General features: G+C 40.0%; 1 protein-coding gene across 2 annotated transcripts; it reads right to left on the reverse strand.

The window, feature by feature from the left end:
- Positions 1 to 1,770: 1,770 nt before the first annotated feature.
- On the reverse strand, positions 1,771 to 19,854 carry PUS7L (pseudouridine synthase 7 like). Of its 2 annotated transcripts, none has more exons than XM_025165392.2 (9): positions 19,659 to 19,854; positions 16,789 to 17,739; positions 14,613 to 14,772; positions 10,978 to 11,173; positions 10,785 to 10,883; positions 10,357 to 10,438; positions 5,903 to 6,180; positions 4,361 to 4,414; positions 1,771 to 4,006 (listed from the first exon to the last, which is right to left on the reverse strand). In XM_025165392.2, the coding sequence occupies exons 2-9, from the start codon at positions 17,684 to 17,686 to the stop codon at positions 3,680 to 3,682; spliced, it is 2,094 nt and encodes a 697-aa protein (XP_025021160.1). In that variant the 5' UTR covers positions 17,687 to 17,739; positions 19,659 to 19,854; the 3' UTR covers positions 1,771 to 3,679. The 2 variants fall into 2 exon arrangements, with proteins under 2 accessions (XP_025021160.1, XP_025021161.1); XM_025165393.2 differs by having other exon boundaries at positions 19,573 to 19,670.
- Positions 19,855 to 19,905: the final 51 nt, after the last annotated feature.

The following is a 19,905-nucleotide window of genomic DNA, read 5'->3' on the forward strand; positions in this document are numbered from 1 at the left end:
TACAGATACCTTAATTGAAAACTGAGTATCATATCCATTCTTGTACAGGGAGTCCTTGCTTAACAACAGCAGTTGGGACCAGAATTTCCATCGCTAAGCAATGCGGTCATTAAGTGTGAAGTCACGTGGCCACATCGCTTAGCAACAGCAGTCCAGCAGTCCCTGTTGCCTTGTTAAGTGAGGATCACAGGTCATTAAGCAAGGACCTCCTTGCAACTTCCTGCCAGCTTTCAAACAGCAAAGTTAATGGGGAAGCCAGCAGAAAGTTGCAAATCCCAGGTAGCTCACAAGCAGGCTGGCTTCCTGGTGGTTGCTGGGTGAGGGAGGGTGCTGCCACACCACCACGCAAGCACAATGGGGCAAGGGGCAGCTGCTGCTGGATGAGAGAAGGTGCACAGGGGGCCCCTGTGGACAGGTGGGTGCCGAAGGCACACATTCACTACAGAGTACGAGATACCCCGGGGTCTCGTATTCCATAGCTCCTTGGGAGAAAAAGCCGCAGGAGTACAAGCGACTAACAAGAGCATCTTGCAACCTTCCCCACTGGTTTCCCCACTGACTTTGCTTGTGGGAAGGCAGCAGGGAAGGTCATAAATGGTGATCATGTGACTGCGGGATGCTGCAACCATGTTAGCTGTTGCCAAGCGGGTTGCCAAGCACCCAGATCGCAATCATGTGACTGCAAGGGTGATGGGATGACCGGAACTTTGAGGACCAGTCATAAATACCAGTCCTTCAGTGCTGTCATAACTTTGAATGGTCATTGAACAAGTGGCTGTTAACCGAGGATTACCTGTACAAATTGGTCATTCAAGGACAGGATGGTCATTTCACACAGGAAACAAAATCAGAATGCTATTACTGCCATTCTAATGTAAATTCTTTCTGCCATTTTTGAATTAGATTTAACCATGTCACCTTCCTAATTTTGTTCAACTGTGCTAATTTCTTAGCTAGTAGGACTTGAGATTCTCAGCAGAAAGACTAAAAATATGGCCAGGGAACAAGAGTTGTTTGTTAGTTTAGTACATAATTTTAATTTTTTTCTCTTTATTACGAGAAAAAAAGAATAAAAATGGAATGGTTCTCTCTTTTATAATTTGAAAGGAATACATGTTTACCAGAAAATATTAACTTTTTTGGATTTTTCAAATTGTATAAACAAAAGCTATAGTAGGATGTCTTTAATTCATACTTTAATCATACGATGCATGTGTGTCCATTAAATTATGGGGCTATGTGAAACGAATCCTACCATTATCTAAATGCTTTGCTCTAAGGCTGACTTTTTAAATGAAGCACTGCTAATTCCTTTGTCAATAAGATGGCAAGCTGCTGTTTAAGTAAAGAAAGTAAACATTTGCATCATGTGTGTATTGATTCACTTGAGGGCAACATAGTTATGGTAATTTAGGGTTTGGCTATAAATATAATTTCTATTTAGCTTTTTGAAAACTGTAATGTATATATCCATGCCAAAGGATTTTTTATGGTAGTGACTTAAGTTAGGCTGATATGAATGTGAGGTGCAAGCAAGCAAAAAAACACTTAATGACTTCAGATTGATCTGAACGTTCTCTGCCAGGGTATTTCTTTAAAATGAGATAGATGTAGGATTCCTCAACCTCAGCAACTTTAAGATGGGTGGACTTCAACTCCCAGAATTCCCCAGCCAGCTATAGGAGTTGAAGTCCACCCATCTTAAAGCTGCTGAGTTGAGGAACCCTGGATAGATGAATGTCATCTGAGATTCCCCGTCAAGAGCGCAAGACAGGAGCATATGGCTGAGGGACTCCACGGAGCCATACCCACATGGCATACGCTTTGCTGTAGAGGGCTGTTTTTAGAATGCCCCATTGGACTGCAGAGGATAGTGCATCCAACCTGGCCAAGATTTAGAACGGAGAAGAGACAGGACGATGGCGCATACTCATTTGAAAAATATCCACAGGATTGGATAGTAGGCTCACCCTAGTATGGAAATCAATATCCCAGATACACAGCTTAAGATGACTCTGGGCATTTTCAAATCCTAGCAGGCAGAGGCTGTCCAAAGAGAGATCTAACGACTGGAGTTTGCTATTAGCTCTTGTTAGCCAGGTTGATTTAAAGTGGTCTGTGAGAAACAGTGGAGCCAGACCCACAGGGAAAAAATAATAATTTTAATCAGGAATTAATGAGACAGTACCAGTCTCTGCACCCACAGGGATAAAGATAATTCAAAATAGAAAGAGAATATTCAAGCATCTCTAATTCAGAAACTTACAAAAAATACTGTAATTCCTATTAAACAGGTAGCTAATGAGAAAGTCTGTGAAAACTCAATTGTAGTTCCCAAGCACTTTTATAACAGTTAAAAATTGAATCAGAGACTATATCCCATAGAAAAAGAATTATCTATTTAGGAAAAGAGTGTAGAGTAAAATAGCATTCAATGCACATAAGACATTCTACACATTTTGCTTTCTTACATAGTTTTTACAAAGTCATGGTGCCATCTGCAGAGAAAATATAATCTGTGCAACTAGTACATTTTTTCTAATCATTTTATCCACTACTTAAAAGCCTGATTGGCAAAAAAAAAATCAAAGCCCTCTTCAACCAATTGCATACATTCCTCAAATACAAATGACTAGCATTAACAGGAAGCCTTACAATTCTTTAACTGTGCTTTGTGCTTTTAACATGAATACACTTAACTATTGTGCCTTTTAAGATAATTCTGAAGATTCTAGTACTCATATAGGCCGTCCTCATCCCCCACATAAAAGGTCTTTCAAAACCAAAATATTTTTTCACTGTTCATCTCAATATCTGCAAGGCAAGTGGCTGAAGTTTCTAGCATTAATTTTATAGCTATGAATCCATATGCAAAAATGCAATAGTTTTCATTGTTACTAAGATAGAATACTTTGAGTTAAGGATTGCTATGAAATAAAATTGTACGTAATGATTCCATTGTGCTAGAACTATTTTGACTCCAACCACACAGAAAGCTAGTTGCATTTTCCCTTTATTATATTACTGTTTACAATTTACATAGGACAACTTGGCAATTATAGGCTGGGTTGAAAATCACTGGATTCATTTGTCCTAGAGCTCATTAATAAAATGTTTGCTTGGAATCCTCCAAGGAATTCTATAGAATCAAGCTCTTTTGCTTTTTTTATTAAGCTCTTAATCATCAATGCCATCTTTGGTAATTTCTGAGTGTATTGTGCTGTAGAACTTGTAGATTCACATGGGGAATTAATACTATGCTGAAATTTGTCTTCCAATTTTCCCAAAGTTGTTTTCTTTCTTCTGCAATGACAGCCTTCTGTTTCTCTCTCTCATTCTCAGGGTGCTTCCAATTTTGGGGTGTATTTTTAGCATACTTCCATGATTCTATTGTTGTGCAGCCACGCTTGCTGTCCATACTTGCAGATCTAAAGAGAGCTTTAAGAGAAACTGCCTCATAATGACTTCCTTAGGATTTAACAGAAGTGTTAGAAGAGCTGGGTGCCATCAACTCAAATAAAATAAATATATAGTAGAAGGCAGGAGAACCTTATATTATAACAAATTATTATGTGTTATAATAATTAAATACCCCAAAGCATTCCTTGTAGCACTACTGATTTTTCCACAGTCTGTGCCAATTTGAACAAGTCAACCATGTTCCTTAAAATGAAATCTTTTAAAGCTTGCATTTCATGATTTCCCCCAAACAAGCAGTTGCATAACATGAAGGATCAAGACGAAATGATACCGAAAGAGACGGTTTTGAATCCGATAGAGGGCCACCTTCCATTCCCATTTCTTTTTCAGTACTATCTATGAACCGGTATGATAGATCATGAGGATATTTTAGAAGGTGTCTGTAGCAGCCAGGCACATTCAGCTGTAATGCAGGAAGTCTGAACTGGCACATCTGAAGCCCATCATCAGCAAGCCTTTTGTGATACCACTTCCCAACTTCATTAGCGGGATATTGGATACCATAACCAACCATTGGGAGAATAACCTTGGGAAAGAAAAAGATAATATCAGGGTACATTTTCTATGGGGGAAAACAACTCCAGCATGTGAAACCATATGTATCAGAGCAAAGGAAAACAGCAATGCTGAAGCTCAGAAAAGAGATGACCAGGGAGCAGGAACAGGGGTTGATGAATGAAACCAGCCCAAAAGCATTTAGGGTTTTTCTCTGAATGGGTCTGATATCTAGACCACTTTTTTTTTTTTTTTTTTACTACCAGCATGTTTTTCAACAATGCAGTATACTGACAGAATTATTTCATGAAACCTAAAACCCAGTATTAATAAAACCCAGTGTTAATTCAGAGCAACACAGTTTGATTATTTCAAGGAAACCTACTTGGTTTATTGTATACTTATTGTCTGTTTCTTCTGAAGTTGTTACCACATGGACCTGGTATAAAAAGTAAAGAAATGTATACATCACATATCCCCAAGGGCATTCTGGAATATAAAGGTTAAAAAAAAATAGTCTTATGGCAGACAAGAATAAAAGGTAACAGTTCATTTACTAACAGTCATTTGTCAATGGATTATTGCAATAAGCTGTACATGGGGCTGCCCTTGAAGACCACCCAGAAGTTAGAACCAGTCCACAATGCAACAGCGTGCACAGTATTGGACACCTCTGGTTTGCCCACATTACTCCCTTGTGTGAGCTGACTGGCTCCCAGTTTCCTTCCAGGTGCAATTCAAGGTGCTGGTTATCACCTTTAAAGCCCTATATGGCACAGGGCCAGGTTACTTGTAGGACCACCTCTCCCTGAGGGTATCTGCCCATCCCACTAGATCAGACAGAAACAATGCCATCTAGTGGACCTAGGAAGTGTGTTTTTTTCCTCACTGCCCTACCTTATGGAATACAGTTCCTCCAGCAATCTGGCCAGCCCTCACCCTCTTAGCCTTCAGGAAGGCATTAAAACCTGGCTATTTTACCCAGGCACTGGGGTAGAGTGGTGGAGCCTGTGGAGAGTTGTTTGGGCACCCTAGGAGGTGGACTGAGGCACCAGGTTTTTAGTTTTTATATGTTTTTATGGCTTTTATAGTTTCATTGCTGTGAGCCGCCCAGAGTTGTCTTAAGATGGGTGGCCATACAAATATTTTTAAATAAATAAATAAATAAATAAATAAATAAATAAATAAATAAATTTTAAAGAATGGGAATGTGATTGTAGATCACTTTTCATGTATTGCACGGCTACTGTATAATCCTTTACATTTATTCAGTGGTCATTCCCATATACTCAATATGGCTTGTTTTCAAGTAAATGGACCTAGGATGTCATCCTAACCATTAATTAATAGAAAGCATTCCCAAGTTATTTATTGGGGGAAAAGATAAAAAAATTCTATAATCTGTGAAAAATAGATAAACCTACCTGGAGTTTATGGAAATAATAGCCCCAGTGATTTATAGGGCACCAAATGACCAATTCCTGATGTAGAATAGTTTGTGCAATAACAGATATGTTAAACAGACTTCAGAATTTTTCAGTATATCACTGAGTTTTAACTTGTCACATTCTGTGTCAACCACGATGTTTTATTTGAACATACAACATCATAATAAAGTATTTACACCATAGATTTTTCTTAAACCCAGAACAACAGTAATCTATTTGACAGATCTATCCTCTTAGTTCAAGCTATAATTTCTAAAAACAATTTAGCCTTTATCAATGTGGCAAGTAAATGAGTCATTTAAATGCCTCTGCCACAGTAGACTATATCAGATTTTTATGTAAATGCCAAGATGACCAAAGTCTCAGAATCTTAATGCAATTTTATAGGCCACATGAGGTAGTATTTTAACTAACAGAGTCTGGAGTTCATTTAACTAGGAAATTAATAATCAGATTTGTTATTAATATTTTCTGCTGACCTTGTCATTCAGTGAGCAGTTTTCTGTAGTTTTTCCTGAAAAAATCAGATCACCAGTCACAACTCTTGTACCATAGATCTTAACCCGGTAGGATGCGGCTTCGTTCCAAACTTTACTGCAATATGCGTGGATATAGAAAATACGCATTGCGTGAGGAATGCTGAGCCATCCTCGCATACACCCATCAGGATTTAAACCATATCGGTTCAAGGCACGCAATAACATCTTCTCTCTTACTTTAAAGTCAGGCAGCATTGCAAGAGTAGCTTTTGCATCCTCTGAAAAATAGAAAAAAAGAAAAGAAAAGAAAAGCTGATTCAGGAGTAAAGTTCATATTTTGCTTCTAATGGATACCTTTGTAGCCTTTTTCTTATTTTGTGGCTCCACAAAAGCATGATTTCAGCAAAAATGCAGTGACTGCTTCAAAAGTGACTGCTCTTTGTTTTATTAAGTGACCCACCAATTTAACCTTTCAAGTCCTCTTCCACCAGGGCTTCCAGATATTTCTTCAATGGAAGTGAATCCTGCAACCTTTGCAAAGAAAAAGCAATGCTAATGCCACATTAAAATATTACATATAGGTTTTAAAAATAAAGGTAACAAGGTATTAATATTACAAAATAATATAGAGCTCTGGAGGGTTTCCTCTGTTTTTTCCAGATCAATAGTAGAAATTCTGTAGTGTGAAAAAAACTTTTTCTTAAATATTTTGATATTAAGTATTACATTTCAGTGTGAACACAGTGATTGCTTCCTTGATTTTTCAGCAAGTTCTATGTCATTTTTGGGATTATACAGCAATACCGATCAGCCTTTTGGATCTGGCTATATAATGATAGCATTAAGAGCAGTTGAAGTCAATTATAAATGAGATCCAAGAAGGCAAAGTATAGAAAAATTAGAGGAACTACATTTCATGGTCACATAAAAATAATCCTTGGATTCCCATCTCCTTATCTCATCCTAACCTAGTAAGCTAAAATCTTGTGAATTCTGAAGGGATAGGTTTAGGATAGGATAGCCACTTAACAGTCCTGTTTAAGAGCAGAGAGAAAGGTTGGATGCAGAGAATTTTTCTCTAAAACTCCCAGACGCCACAGAAAAGAAAAATAAGGTCTGATGCCAATATTAAACTTCTTAAACATGTCAGGCCTGAAATTTGAGTGAAATAGATAGGGTCCTCTGAAGCTGCAAATCTACCAGCTGCAGGTAGTCCTCGGTTAATGACCCTAACTGGGACTGGAATTTCCACTGCTATCCAAAGTGGTCATAAAACAAAACATCATGTGACCATGCCACTTAGCGATGGCAGTTCCTACAATCCTTGTTTCAGTTTTTAAGTGAGGACCACACAGTGGTTAGGCAAGGACCTCATGCTTCTCCTGTCCTGTGCCTAACTTAACAACCACTTGTTCAGTAACTGTTCAAAGTTACAATGGCACTGAAAAAATGGACTTACAACTGAATCTTGCACTTACAACTGTCACAATGCCTATGTGGTCATGTGATCAACATTTTGGTGCTTGGTGACTGGCCCATACTTACGACTGTCGCAGGGTTCCATGGTCACATTCTCCTGTCCTGTGTGAACTGCCTCCATTTCAACTCCCCCCACCCAGCTTTCTCCCCCCGATCTCTGCCCTTTTGGCTGCCCTGCACAGCATGGCTGAGATGAAGAGGCCTCTGTATTCTGCTGCCTACCTGCTGTTGGCTCTGCTGCCCCCAATTGACCTTCACTGTATTCTTTCATCTCCTTGGCATGGGGGCTCTGTCAGCGCTGGGCTCACCACCACTGCTTCCTGGTCAGCCTGTCCCACGTCAGCAGCCTCAGCCTGCTACACATTCCCACGTGCACATCTGGTTTGCCTGCTGTGGGTCCACGCACCAGACACAGCTCGCTGCCTCCTCCCAGCTGCCAGTCATGGTCCTGAAAAGCAGCCACTCGTTCCACAGGGGTGGCACCTCCTGGGAGGCAAGTGAAAGCAAGGCAGGCCAGGGCTGCAGATTGTGACCTGGAAACCAAAACACATTATTTCATTAAGCAGAGCTCTCTCTGCTGCAGGACTGCCATGAGCATGGCAGCTGGAGAGGTAGCGGTGGCAGCAGTGAGCATGAATGCATAACCCTCAGCCAGTGGTTGGCTGAGACTGCTGAAGCAGGGCCTGTAGTGGGTTTGGAGCAGAGAAGGCTCTGCTTAATGAAATAATGTGTTTCTTCTTTGCTTCAAACTTCTTAAGAAACAGAACTTTGTATTCATTGCTGAATTCCTTCGTTAGCAACACAAAAATCCTCCCACATCTGACTGGGTCCATTTCAGTAGAAAAGGCAGACAGAGGACGGACGATGGGAGGGACAGGAGGCATAGCAGCCCCATCACAAGACAGGCAGGAGCATCCAGAATGGTGAGCGGCACAACCTTCCTTCCTTCCTTCCTTCCTTCCTTCCTTCCTTCCTTCCTTCCTTCCTTCCTTCCTTCCTTCCTTCCTTCCTTCCTTCCTTCCTTCCTTCCTTCCTTCCTTCCTTCCTCCCCTCCCCTCCCCTCCCCTCCCCTCCCCTCCCGACCACTATAGGGCTCAAAAAGCAACATCACTGCCAGGTCCATTCCCCCCACTCTGACAAACAGTTGCTTGCAGATTTCCTGCCCAGGAAGGAGCAGCTATACAAAGATCCCACCCCCAGCTCCTGAGATGGTACAGAATGCAGTAGATAAGTCACACAGCAAGGACCTGGTCTGTGGAACTCCAAGATATGCCAGGGCTGCACTGAGCAGGGAGTGATTGGCCAGGTCATTGCTGCTCTGGGTCACGATCCACAGCCTGTACACGCCTTGCTTTTGCTTGCCTTCTGGGAGGCACCACCCCCTGTGGAACAAGCAGCTGCTTTGCAAGACCATGGCTGGCAGCAAGGAGGAGGCAGCACATCATGTCCGGTGCACAGAGCCCCAGCTGGCAGATTGGGCATGTATGTGGGAATGTGCAGCGGGCTGAGACTGCTGAAGCAGGGCAGGCTGGAAGCCTGGTGGCTGGGGAGGTGGCAACAGCAAGCCCAGCACCAATGGAGCCCCTGCACCAAGGAGGAGGAAAAACTTGACACAGGTCAGCTGGGGGTGGCGGTGGGAGTGGGTAGGCAGAAGCAGCAGAATACTGCAGACTCTTCACTTCAGCCATGCTGTGCAGGGTGCCAAAAGGGCAGAGATTGGGGGAAAGATTAGGTGGGGGGAGTTGAAGTGGAGGCAGTTTGTGCAGGGCAGGAGAACGTGACCGCAGAACCTTGTGACAGTCGTAAATGCAAGCTGGTCGCCAAGTGCCAAAATGTTGATCACGTGACCACACAGAGACTGTGATAGTTGTAAGTGCAAGGATCAGTCGTAAGTCCATTTTTTCAGCGCTGTTGTAACTTTGAACAAATGGTTGCTAAGTGAGGACCATCCGTATAATAACCTTCCTTTAAAAGGGAAGATTGGAGATTAGTTTGAAATTGTCCAGTACTATTGGATCCAGTGATGGCTTCTTAAAAAAGGTGAAACCACTGATTCTTTTAAATATTTAATCAGTTAACTGAAGCTACAGCTTTACCAAGTTCCATAAATATTGACTTGGTTTGTCAATATTTGGAGTTGCTTTGTACAACTCCAATCACCTTACATACAGGTGGGCCCCAGGGCATAGTACTCCCACACCACTTCATGTATGGCTTTCGAGATTCTGACATCACAATACCAAAATCCAGCAAAAAAAAAAAAAAAAGGATGAATATTGGAGGCATTATTTCAACCTGTTTTTCAAATTTTGTGTTAGCTGTAAATATAGAAATGAGAGTACTTGTGTCTGGACAGACTCCTGCACACATCACCACTCTGATGACCCCCCAGGCCACACCCCTTTCAATGATATCACAGCACCACCAGATGACTTCCTGCTGTTTTTTAAAAGGTAAGTAAGTTAAGTTGCTGTCCACAAACTTCTTTGGAGAGAGGATGGTTTTACTTCCATTTTCACTTCAGTATAAAAGGGAAATAGAAGGCAAATGTGAGAATGTTTCCTGCTTTCCTTCCCTATCTTATAGAGCAGTGTTTCTCAACCGTGGCAACTTGAGGATAGGTAGACTTCAATTCCCAGAATTCCCCAGCCAGCCATGGGAGTTGGTCCACCCATCTTCAAGTTGCCAAGGTTGAGAAACATTGCTTTAGCAGAAAGCAAAGAGACTCGTCACATAAGCATATAAGTCACTTTGAGCTCTTGGTGAAAAAGAAGGATTTAAATACAAAAAGAAAGAAAGAAAAAAAGTCAAGGATAATTTATATTTATATTAATCTATATTAATCTTAATCTATAACTGTATCACATCTTTCTGCACAGAAGGCATTTCAGAGGGCTAACTACAGAAAGTAAAGCATAAACTTTTCTTCCCATGCTATATTTAATGGAAAGAAATGAGTAGTGTGAGATATTTACCAGTCTGAAGAAAGTATTTCTTTGCCTTATTAACAGGATCATCTGAATCTTCTGGTGTGAAAAACAGTTTCACAGCTTTGACCTTTCAAACAAAGAAATGCAAACATTGTTTATTGCTTTGTTTATCCTTAAATAAATACCATGTTTTAAAAAAACGTTGAAAGGGTACCCTGCAGCTGTCTTTAAAATGTGGCTGGGAGCAGAATTCCTCTGAGATAGATTTAGAATGTAGAGATGAAAGCATAGTAGAGTATCATACTCTGAGTAGAAGACCTGGATTCAAGGAGCCTACCTAGCTATGAAGCTCAATGGGAGGCCTTGGAACAGTTACTCCCTTTCAGCTTAATCTCCCCATCTGTCATAATGGTAAAATGGAAAGACAAACTATGTGCATAACTTTCAACTTAAAAATAATGTACAACAAGTACCATTTGTTCATTCAGCAAAGCCAAGCCAATCTGATCTGTCTGAATATTCTGCCCTTGTCCAAACCGCTGAGATCCATAGTAATTTATAAACCCATTTTTCTACAAAATTAAAACAAAAAGAAAGTATTATTTTGATAATTCTGTGAATAATAGGCAGTATGCTCACTTAAATCACTTAGAGTATGAATATTACCTTGACATTCTCAATTGCCTCACAAATTTGCTCCTTTAGCCTTGAAGTAGATTCATTATTATGGAGTTTTAAATCTCTCACAATTATGTTAAACTGATTTCCTTGCAGCTGACCAAGTCTAAGTGGCTGGCTCACAGAGTATATATGAGACACACTAAGTCCTTTTTTTTCAACTGCATTTCCAAGTTCTTTTAATCTGCAGAAAGACAGACAACCTTATTTACCCCATCATCAAATGATTAAAACTGGGCTCAACCAAATGTTTCTGCTAATTTGTTCTGCTAGAAGCAAAAAATGAGTTCAAGAAAATGCATTGTGCTTATCTATTACGTTTACAAACGACACCATTGCTGTGCGAGCTGCACCAGCTCCCAGTTTCCTTCCAGGTATAATTTAAGGTACTGGCTATTACCTTTGAAGCCCTACATGGCATGGGATCAGGTTATTTGTGGGACTGCCTCTCCCTGAGAGTATCTGCCCATCCCACCACATTGGATGGGGTCGGCACACTCCAGGTCCTTTCCCTGAAATGCTGCTATCTGGTAGGACTTGGAAGCGTGCCTTTTCTGTAGCTGCCACTACCTTGTGGAACACCTTTCCCCCAGTGATCCAGCCAGCTCCCACCCTTTTAGCCTTCCAGAAGGCCATCAAGTCCTGGCTCTTTACCCAGGCACTGGGGTAGAGGGATGGAAGCCTATGGATGGTTGTTGGGGCAGCCTAGGAGATGACTGAGTCTTGTCCTGAGTGTCATCTTTTTAGTTCCTGGTCTTATTTTTCATTTTTATGGTTTGTAGTTTTATTATTGTTGTGAGCTGTCCAGAGTTGTGGTCTAAGAGGGGTGGTGTAAGAGGGGTTGCCATAGAAACCTTTTAAATAATTTAAATAAATGTGCACCTTAATACAAATTTTATAAGCATTTCATGTTTTGCAGAACTAGGAAACAATTAAGTGTATTATGCCATTTGATGCAACAGACACAGATTTTTGCAGTTTACAGGATCAATTTTTAAATACTGTGACAGTTTATTGCCACCAGCCCATTTGGAAGAGAGTTTTAAAAAGGCATAGGAGAACATAAGATAAAGAAGCCACAATTTCAAAAAAAAAAAGCCCAACCTAAAAATAAATAGGAAACTAGAGGATCCTCCTGAAAGCAATTGTATATGGGAAGTTTCTGTACAGGTAGTCCTTGCTTAATGACCGTTTGTTTAATGATGGTCCAGAGTTACAACAGCCTTGGGAAAAGTGTTTTATGACCCCCCACAGTCATGTGATCATGATTTGCAGCCTTTTTTATGATGGTCATTTAGCGAATCACATGGTCATTAAGTGAATCACATGGTTGTTAAGCAAATTCCAGAAAAAATCCATTGGGGAAGCTGGATTTGCTTAATGACCATGGTGATTCACTTAACCATCATAAAAAGGTTTTAAAATCAGCTCAGATTCACTTAACAGCCAAATCGCTTAGTGATCTAAATTCTGGTCCCTACTGTGGTCGGATAGTGAAGACTATCTGTACTTGCCCAAAACATGAGAGGGAAAAACACTGTTCAATAGAAAGGCATTGAAAAAAAGGCTAAAGAAATGGAGACCTAACTGGCAGAAGATATTTTGTAAAAGGAAACATTTTTAATGAAAGATCTACATTGTTTTTAATATATTTATTTCGACACACAATTTTGCAGCAATTAGGAACTGCAAGAATGTAAATTAAAAAGTCAGCCCAGACCATTACCTCTAACAGTGTCTTTAAGACAAGTAACATTATGCCACCTTACTAAATATATGACTGTAGGGTTAAACATCCAAAGTAAATATTTCTCTCAAGTACCAGTTAACTAGTACTTTGAAAAATAGGACAATTCTTTTCATATTCATTATACTCAAGAAAATAGTTCATGACTCAACAGTAATGGCTTTGAGACTCATTATTCACATTATATTTTCCTCTAGTATACTTAAATTTTCCTTCATTATTTCTGAATGGGTTTTTTTTAATCATGGACAATGTTTACATAGGGATATGCAAAATGTTTCAAACTATTTCTAAAGCAAAACACCCTGTTTTAAGTTCAAAAGGGCTCCACAATGATTAAAACAGTTGTTTTTGCACTCAAAATACTCAGGAGGGTATTTTACACTCAAGATGGGTGTGTTTTAAATTCCCAACTTTTTGCCCATCCCTAAAGCAATCATGAAAGACATGATTTCATCTTAGAGATCATTAGAAAAGAAAAAAATAACAACGAAAGTACTGAAAACCTGTTGCCGTTCTATCTGAAAACTGAGTAGAGCTCTGGAACCCACATTTCAAAAAATATGTCCTATACAGTAGCTAAATAAGGAGCAGGGGAAGGCAATCACTATGATCAGGGGATTGAAGAAATGTTTGCATTTTGGGGGTTTATTAGTAAGGAGGAACATGACAGAAATATTTAAAAGTATGTACAAGGTGGAGAACATTATAGCCAGGGATTGTCCAATGAAGCTAAATAAGTGACATTTTAAAACAGGTAAAAAACTTTACCATGTGATGATGGCCACCAACTTAGCCACATTTTTAAAAAAAGGAAATGGGAACTATAACACTGGGTATTTCACCCATAGCACAACACAGGTTGTGAATGAACCTTACCTTTATTCTTTGTCCTTGAATAGTAGCTGTGACATCGACAATACTTACTCATCTCCGTCCTGATGATTTTAAATTGCAAATTTCATAGCTAAAACACCTAGCCAATTTTTAGACTTCCCTATTTCTTCCACACAGTTGTATTTTATTACATTTTGTCTGATGAAAAGACCTGAGTAACTTAAAGGCTTGCATGCTCTTATGTTATTTTGCTATTAAAGGTATTGCTGTATTACGGATAAATATGACTCTCACTAATTTCTAAATGCTGGGAACATAAACGGAAACAGGAGGATCATTCTAACTGTTCAACATATCCACTAACGTTATTCTAGTCTCTATGTGGGTGTTAGCTTTGGTTATTGTAATTATTTTTCTACTTACATTTCCTCCATAATTTCATTGGTATGTTTTTCTTTCATTGCTTGTTCATCACTTTGAACACATGGTACAAAAAGTACCTCATAAATAAGGTGAATATATTAAGAAGAAAAGAAATACAGGAATGAAAAGAAATCTTGGTAATTATTTACAATCAGATCCTGTAAAATAATTGGTAACATGCATAGTAACTTCTGCTAGTGTTTTGGGAAATATACTAGATATAAACAAAAGTTAAAGCCATTTATGAATGGACTGATAATGTATTAAAAAATAGCCTCATAGCAACTTTAACATTTTATACATGAATAATAGCAAAAGAGAGTGATCTGGTTAATAATTTAGCTTTTCTTAATTTCTCTAGTATCAAATCAACTATATTCTATTTCTCCATTTTGTTTTATAATGTTACAAAATCAGAACAAAGCAGTATATCTTTTCACATCTATTCAAACTGGAATAGAACTAAATTGTTAAAAGGAATCTTGATGTTTTTTCAAATAATGCTGAAGTTGCAGTGTCTTTAACATGCTGCAATGTCAAAATGACCCGTATGTGATGACATCATAATACACACATTGAGGCCTATGAGTTGAAATATGCTATAAATCTTTCATACCTTTGAGGGGTTACTTTCTTCACAACCATAGCTTGATAAGTAATTGCTCTTTTGTCTTTAATGCCAGTATAACTGAAGTCTGAAGGAAGTACACCAAGCTTCGCAGACAAATAATTAATTGCTTCAAGGGTTTCCAGGTTCTCTTTCCTGAGAGTAAAAGCTGCAACATCATTATAAGTTCAGTTCACTCAACATATTTTATCTCACACAGACCCTCAAGGGAAATATGCTAATGCAACATTTATTTATATGATGAACTGAAAAATCTGAAAACTGGACTCTTTTAAGATTAAACTTTCTTGTCTTGTACTAGCTTTTATTCTATCTCATGTAAGAACACTCTGACTCAAGTTGTTTTTAAGTATCAGTATCTATCGTAACAAATTTATTGCAGCTGTTTCTCTAAAAGCATATCTTTATAATTTCTGCAACACAATAAAAAGTATATTTGCCTGTAGTGTACAATTTCACAATAATGTGTACCATAACATAAAAATCAGTATTTTGACCTTCTGAGGCTAGATTTTTAGCAACTGCATGAATTATTTTTAAAGCGTAAATCGCAAATTTTTGCCCTCCACAAAAATCTCAAATCTGGATCAGATCATTTATCAGGAAAAGGACAGAACAACCCTTTCTTCTCCTCCCAGTTCATTTTGGATCAGGATCTTGAGCCTTCCAGTTGTATACAGAACAAACTACTATCTTTGAGTGTATTTGTAGTGTGATATTAGTATGTTGTCATGGTGTAATGGTTAAGGTGATGAGCTTAGAATTGAGAACGCTCCCATCAAGGAAATTTGGTTGAAAATGCAGGAGGTAGGGCCAAGGGTTAAAGCTTCTGAATCTTCCACTAGATTTTGATTCACATAAGAGTTACCAAGCTACCAGTTTAAATCTAAAGCATTCATCAGTCACTATTATTTTGGTATTACATATATTCAAAATCTTCCATATTAATAGAAGATGATAGCACTGGTATGATGCTTGCCATATTAAGCCTTAATTCAAAGCCATGATTACCAGAGACCCCAGTTAGGGTTGTGCACATTTTGAACTCTGTCAAAATGTGAGCACAGCATCTCTATTTATTTTAGCCGCAGCACCTTTTTTTCAGACTTATGCAGAAGCCTGAAAAATGACATTAGTTATTAATAAAAATATAGAAACTACCACAGTCTAGATGATGCTTTTGATGATTAGCACAGAAGCACTGTATCTGTATGAGTTTTGAAACACTTTGTCAACTTCAAAATATGCACACCACCACTATGACTACGCTAGAAAACTCCATGTTAGGAAATCCTACCTATTCCAGATGCAATGCGGTGTGGATAAAAATTGACCTGCCATATCCAGTCCAGACATAGTAACTGTGTTCTTTACATTTAAATCCACATTACAGTATGGACATGCATCTACCTGAATATTTAACTTTCAGATCAAATAATCTTTACATCTTGTTGGATAAAGCTGAGACAGTTCAGGTTACTATACAAATTAATAAAAACGTTAATGGAAACATTTTGTTTTCCTAATACAGGTAGTTCTTGTTTAGTAACTGCAATTGGTTCTGGTGAAATGTTCACTAAACGAACCTCGTAACTGAGACGGGGGAGCAGCGGGGAGAAATGCTGTGAAGATCACTGGTTGCTGCCCTCTCATTCAAAGTTCCTTGGTACAGTGCCCTGGGCCTGACCCAATTTTTCCCCCTTGCAGGGTGGAGACATTGCTTGAACAAGCTATCTCTTCCTGAGCTGCTTTTCTGGCAGTGCAGCACTTCCCTAAAAAGTGCTAATGGCAAGTTAACAAGCTCAGCTCTGTGACCTTAATTAGTTGATTAGAACCCTTCCAGCTGCTGCCTGAAACTGACCAGGCCTTAATGAGTTTCACACTGAAGGGTTTTCTTGTCTAAATGTAGGCACTGGTTGCGAAGTTATTTTTACATCATCATCATAATTGCAAACAGTTGTTATCCGAGGCAGTTGCTAAACAAGGACTACTTGTAATTTATATTATTGCAGACATTGGACTAATATTCTATATCATTTCTTAACAGAGACCAAGTTAGTTTATGGAGATCTCTCTTTGAAATAATCTGGCAGTCTGGTAATAGATTGTATGTAAGAGCACACAAACTTTTTCCAAGAAAATGATGAATTAGTGACACCTGTACCTGTATAAATGTTGTGTTTCTCTCCAGTGTCAGAATTAGCCCTTTTCCGGAATCCACTTTTCTCACGAAACCTTACCGTGATTACAAGCTTTTGTTGAGAGTCTGGGAATGATTTGGTTTCTATGAGCTTCCCAAATTTTTTATTCAGAAAATGGTGAACCAGCTTACGATTCTCTTTATTCCCATCAGGTCTGAAAGAAAACTTGGAATTTTTTAATTTGGCATCCAAAAATTTTAGAAATCCAGACGCTTCTTCTTCAGATACCAACTGGCAAAGTTCTTGGTAGTCCTGGTTTGCTTTGACAATAATCTCACCACATTTTGTAACTGTGATTAAGAAAGGGTATTCTTGCCGGATGGCCCCATGCAAGCTGGCTCGGACCTTCTTGTCAGAAATTGAACCAAGGGTGAATTCAGGAAGAACAGCTCCTGACTCAGATGTAGAGTTCCATGTGTGTTCGACATGACAAGCAAATTGATGTAGTTGTTCCCTTACAGGCTCATCTAGTAAGGAGGCCAGTATAACAGCTTTGTCAAGGTGGCATTCAGATACATGATCATCTCTATAGTCTTCACTTTCTTGAATACAAGGTGAAAGCCAATCAGTAGTACAGTGAACATTATCAACTTGAATTCCACAGCATTCCTTATGTGGGTATTCCTTATCTATCCGTAACTTTTTGGAATCCTGATGTCCACTGGTTCTTTGTTCTGCTAAGATTCCACTAGATTCTTGAAAAGAGTCTACCACAATCTCATTAACTAATTGTCCAAGTATATTAATTTCTGTCACTACAAAGTCACTTGGAAATGCTTTTATACTGCCGCAGAAGCCAGCGTGATCATTCATATAAGCGGAAAACTGGAGGATCTCTGGTGCTACAGAACTTTCTTCCATTCCAATATTATACAAACTGGACAAAAAAGGAAAGACTGATGTGTTGAGTGGCCCTGGGATAAAAGATAAGAACTTATATTTAGAGAAAGGATTTTATTTATATTTGAAACTAATTAAATATGTTGTGAAAGTTTACTGTAAAGCCAAAATTCAAGAGATACACACAATCACACACATACACACACCGTATATACTTGTCAATAAGTGGAGAACTTTAGCAGCCAAAATACACTCAAAAAATTGGGTTCAGCTTATCTGAGGATGGATTTATCCACGAGTATATATAGTAATACTTTTTTAAAGTACCTGTATATACTCATGTATAAGCCCGTGGATAAGATGATCCTCAAATTTTTAACCAAAATACCATGAAAAATGGATAATCTGCGGATTGCCCATGGATAAGCCAACTGTGAAAATTAAAACATACCAAAATTTCGAGGGTCGGTTTATCCATGATGGGCTTATACATGGGTATATACAATGTGTGTGTGTGTGTGTATACACACACACACACACACACAACATTCTCAAGAGGACAGAGGTTTCCGAAGTGTTTCTTACCACAAAAAGGGTCACACTTTACACATGTATCTGTGCTTAATGCTGCCCTCTGCTGCCCAACACTCAAGTTATAATAGATGAACTGAAAGTAGTACCAGGAGGGTCAGCATAAAAATTCAGGTGTCAGGGACATCACCTCTCAGATCTCACTGTCATTACAGGGAGTCCTTGCTTATTGACCGCCTCGTTCAGCAACCGTTTGAAGTTATAATGGTGCTGTCCTTCAGTTATGTGATCCCCATTACAGTCACTACATCTGCCCCTTGCAGAGCAGAGAGATTGGAGAGGAAGGGACTACAAGAGAGTGAACAGGCACACAATGGGGCATACATACTGAAAGTAATGTGCTCGCACCAGCAGCCTCAAATGCACTATGCAACCAGCCTGGTGTATTCCCTATTGTGTGCCTGCTTACTCTCTGTAATCCTTCCTCTCCAATGAATGCAAATACAAACATTAATCCTCTTCTTGCTAATTATCCCAGCACCAAGGTGAGCATTCCAAGGGGCAGGGGAGTGCCAAACAAAAGCCAAAGTTGTGAACTCATTAGTCTCGTCTATCCCAGCACCCACCCAGGTGACCCAACTGTGGTCGCTAAACGAGAACTACCTGTACACAGTTGCTGCTAAACACCCTGGTGTAGACATACACAGGAATACAGTCCCAACCACAGAACTCATAACACGAGGCAGCTGCTCTTCTTGTTCCAAGGACAGACCTTCCATCTCTCTTTGGAGCTACAATGATCAAGATTAAAGCTGCGTTCTGCTGAAGGGAAGTAATAGAGCAGATGATGCCTCTCTTCAGTACCTCAGCAGAACCAGGAAAGCTACCTTGAACAATCAACCATCAGTTTCACTCATCTTTGTTAGTTTTATCCCGCCTTTCTTATTTTTATAAATAACTGAAGGCGGGGAACATTCCTGATACTCCCTCCTCCTCTTTTCTCCACAGCAACAACCCTGTGAGGTGGGTTGGGCTGAGGGAGAGGGACCGGCCCAAGGTCACCCAGCCGGCTTTCATGCCTAAGGAGGGACTTAACCACTAGACCAAACTGCCTCTTTGCGCTTTCTTTCCTTCTCACTTCTGGGAAAGTGCCCTCTGCTAGAGATCCCTTGCCTATTTGTTTGCACAATCACACACGGAGAGCTATCCGTGCAAGCAAGCCGTTGGGTCCCTGGTATCCAGGTGGAGACTGTTTCCAATCTTAGCACGTGCTACCGAAGCGGAGAGAGCCAAGCTGAGATGACAGCGACTGGCATCAGGGCAAGGCTCTCCTATGCCCTCCAAGACCCATCGGTGCAGCCGCCAGCGCCTCTTACGTTTGGGCCCCGTACTCAGTGCACCCGATCCCACGGCCGAGTCGGCGCGAGCAGCCCCAAACTGTTGCAAAACCCCTTCCACTCACCACCGAACGAAGGGGAATCAGGAGGCGGAGTCAGGCACAGAGGACCGTACCACAATCAATCGAACACTGGGGGTGGCAGCGGCAGCAAACCAGACTATCTCACTTTGGAGCAGAGCGGCTGATTAGGCTGCAGGGGACAGAAAGCTCGTTACCCCTTCACGGTGGCCAGAAGCCGGGGAAGGAAACAGGGAAGAGACCGGCGCCCCGCCCTCGCGTTTCGCTAAGGACACCAAGCCACTACTTCCCC

This window comes from Python bivittatus, unplaced genomic scaffold, assembly GCF_059951505.1.
Source record: "Python bivittatus isolate LINGU-HERP-01145 unplaced genomic scaffold, Pbiv_v1 ctg000330_np1212, whole genome shotgun sequence".
Taxonomy (NCBI): domain Eukaryota; kingdom Metazoa; phylum Chordata; class Lepidosauria; order Squamata; family Pythonidae; genus Python; species Python bivittatus.

Excerpts from the sequence above, each read along its gene's own strand:
- PUS7L (XM_025165392.2), bottom strand. The coding sequence starts at position 17,686 with ATGGAAGAAAGTTCTGTAGCACCAGAGATCCTCCAGTTTTCCGCTTAT. Across the intron at positions 10,884-10,977 it reads AGGCAATTGAGAATGTCAAG|AAAAATGGGTTTATAAATTA; the intron begins GTAATATTCATA and ends TTAATTTTGTAG. Across the intron at positions 6,181-10,356 it reads GAAATACTTTCTTCAGACTG|AGGATGCAAAAGCTACTCTT; the intron begins GTAAATATCTCA and ends TCTATTTTTCAG.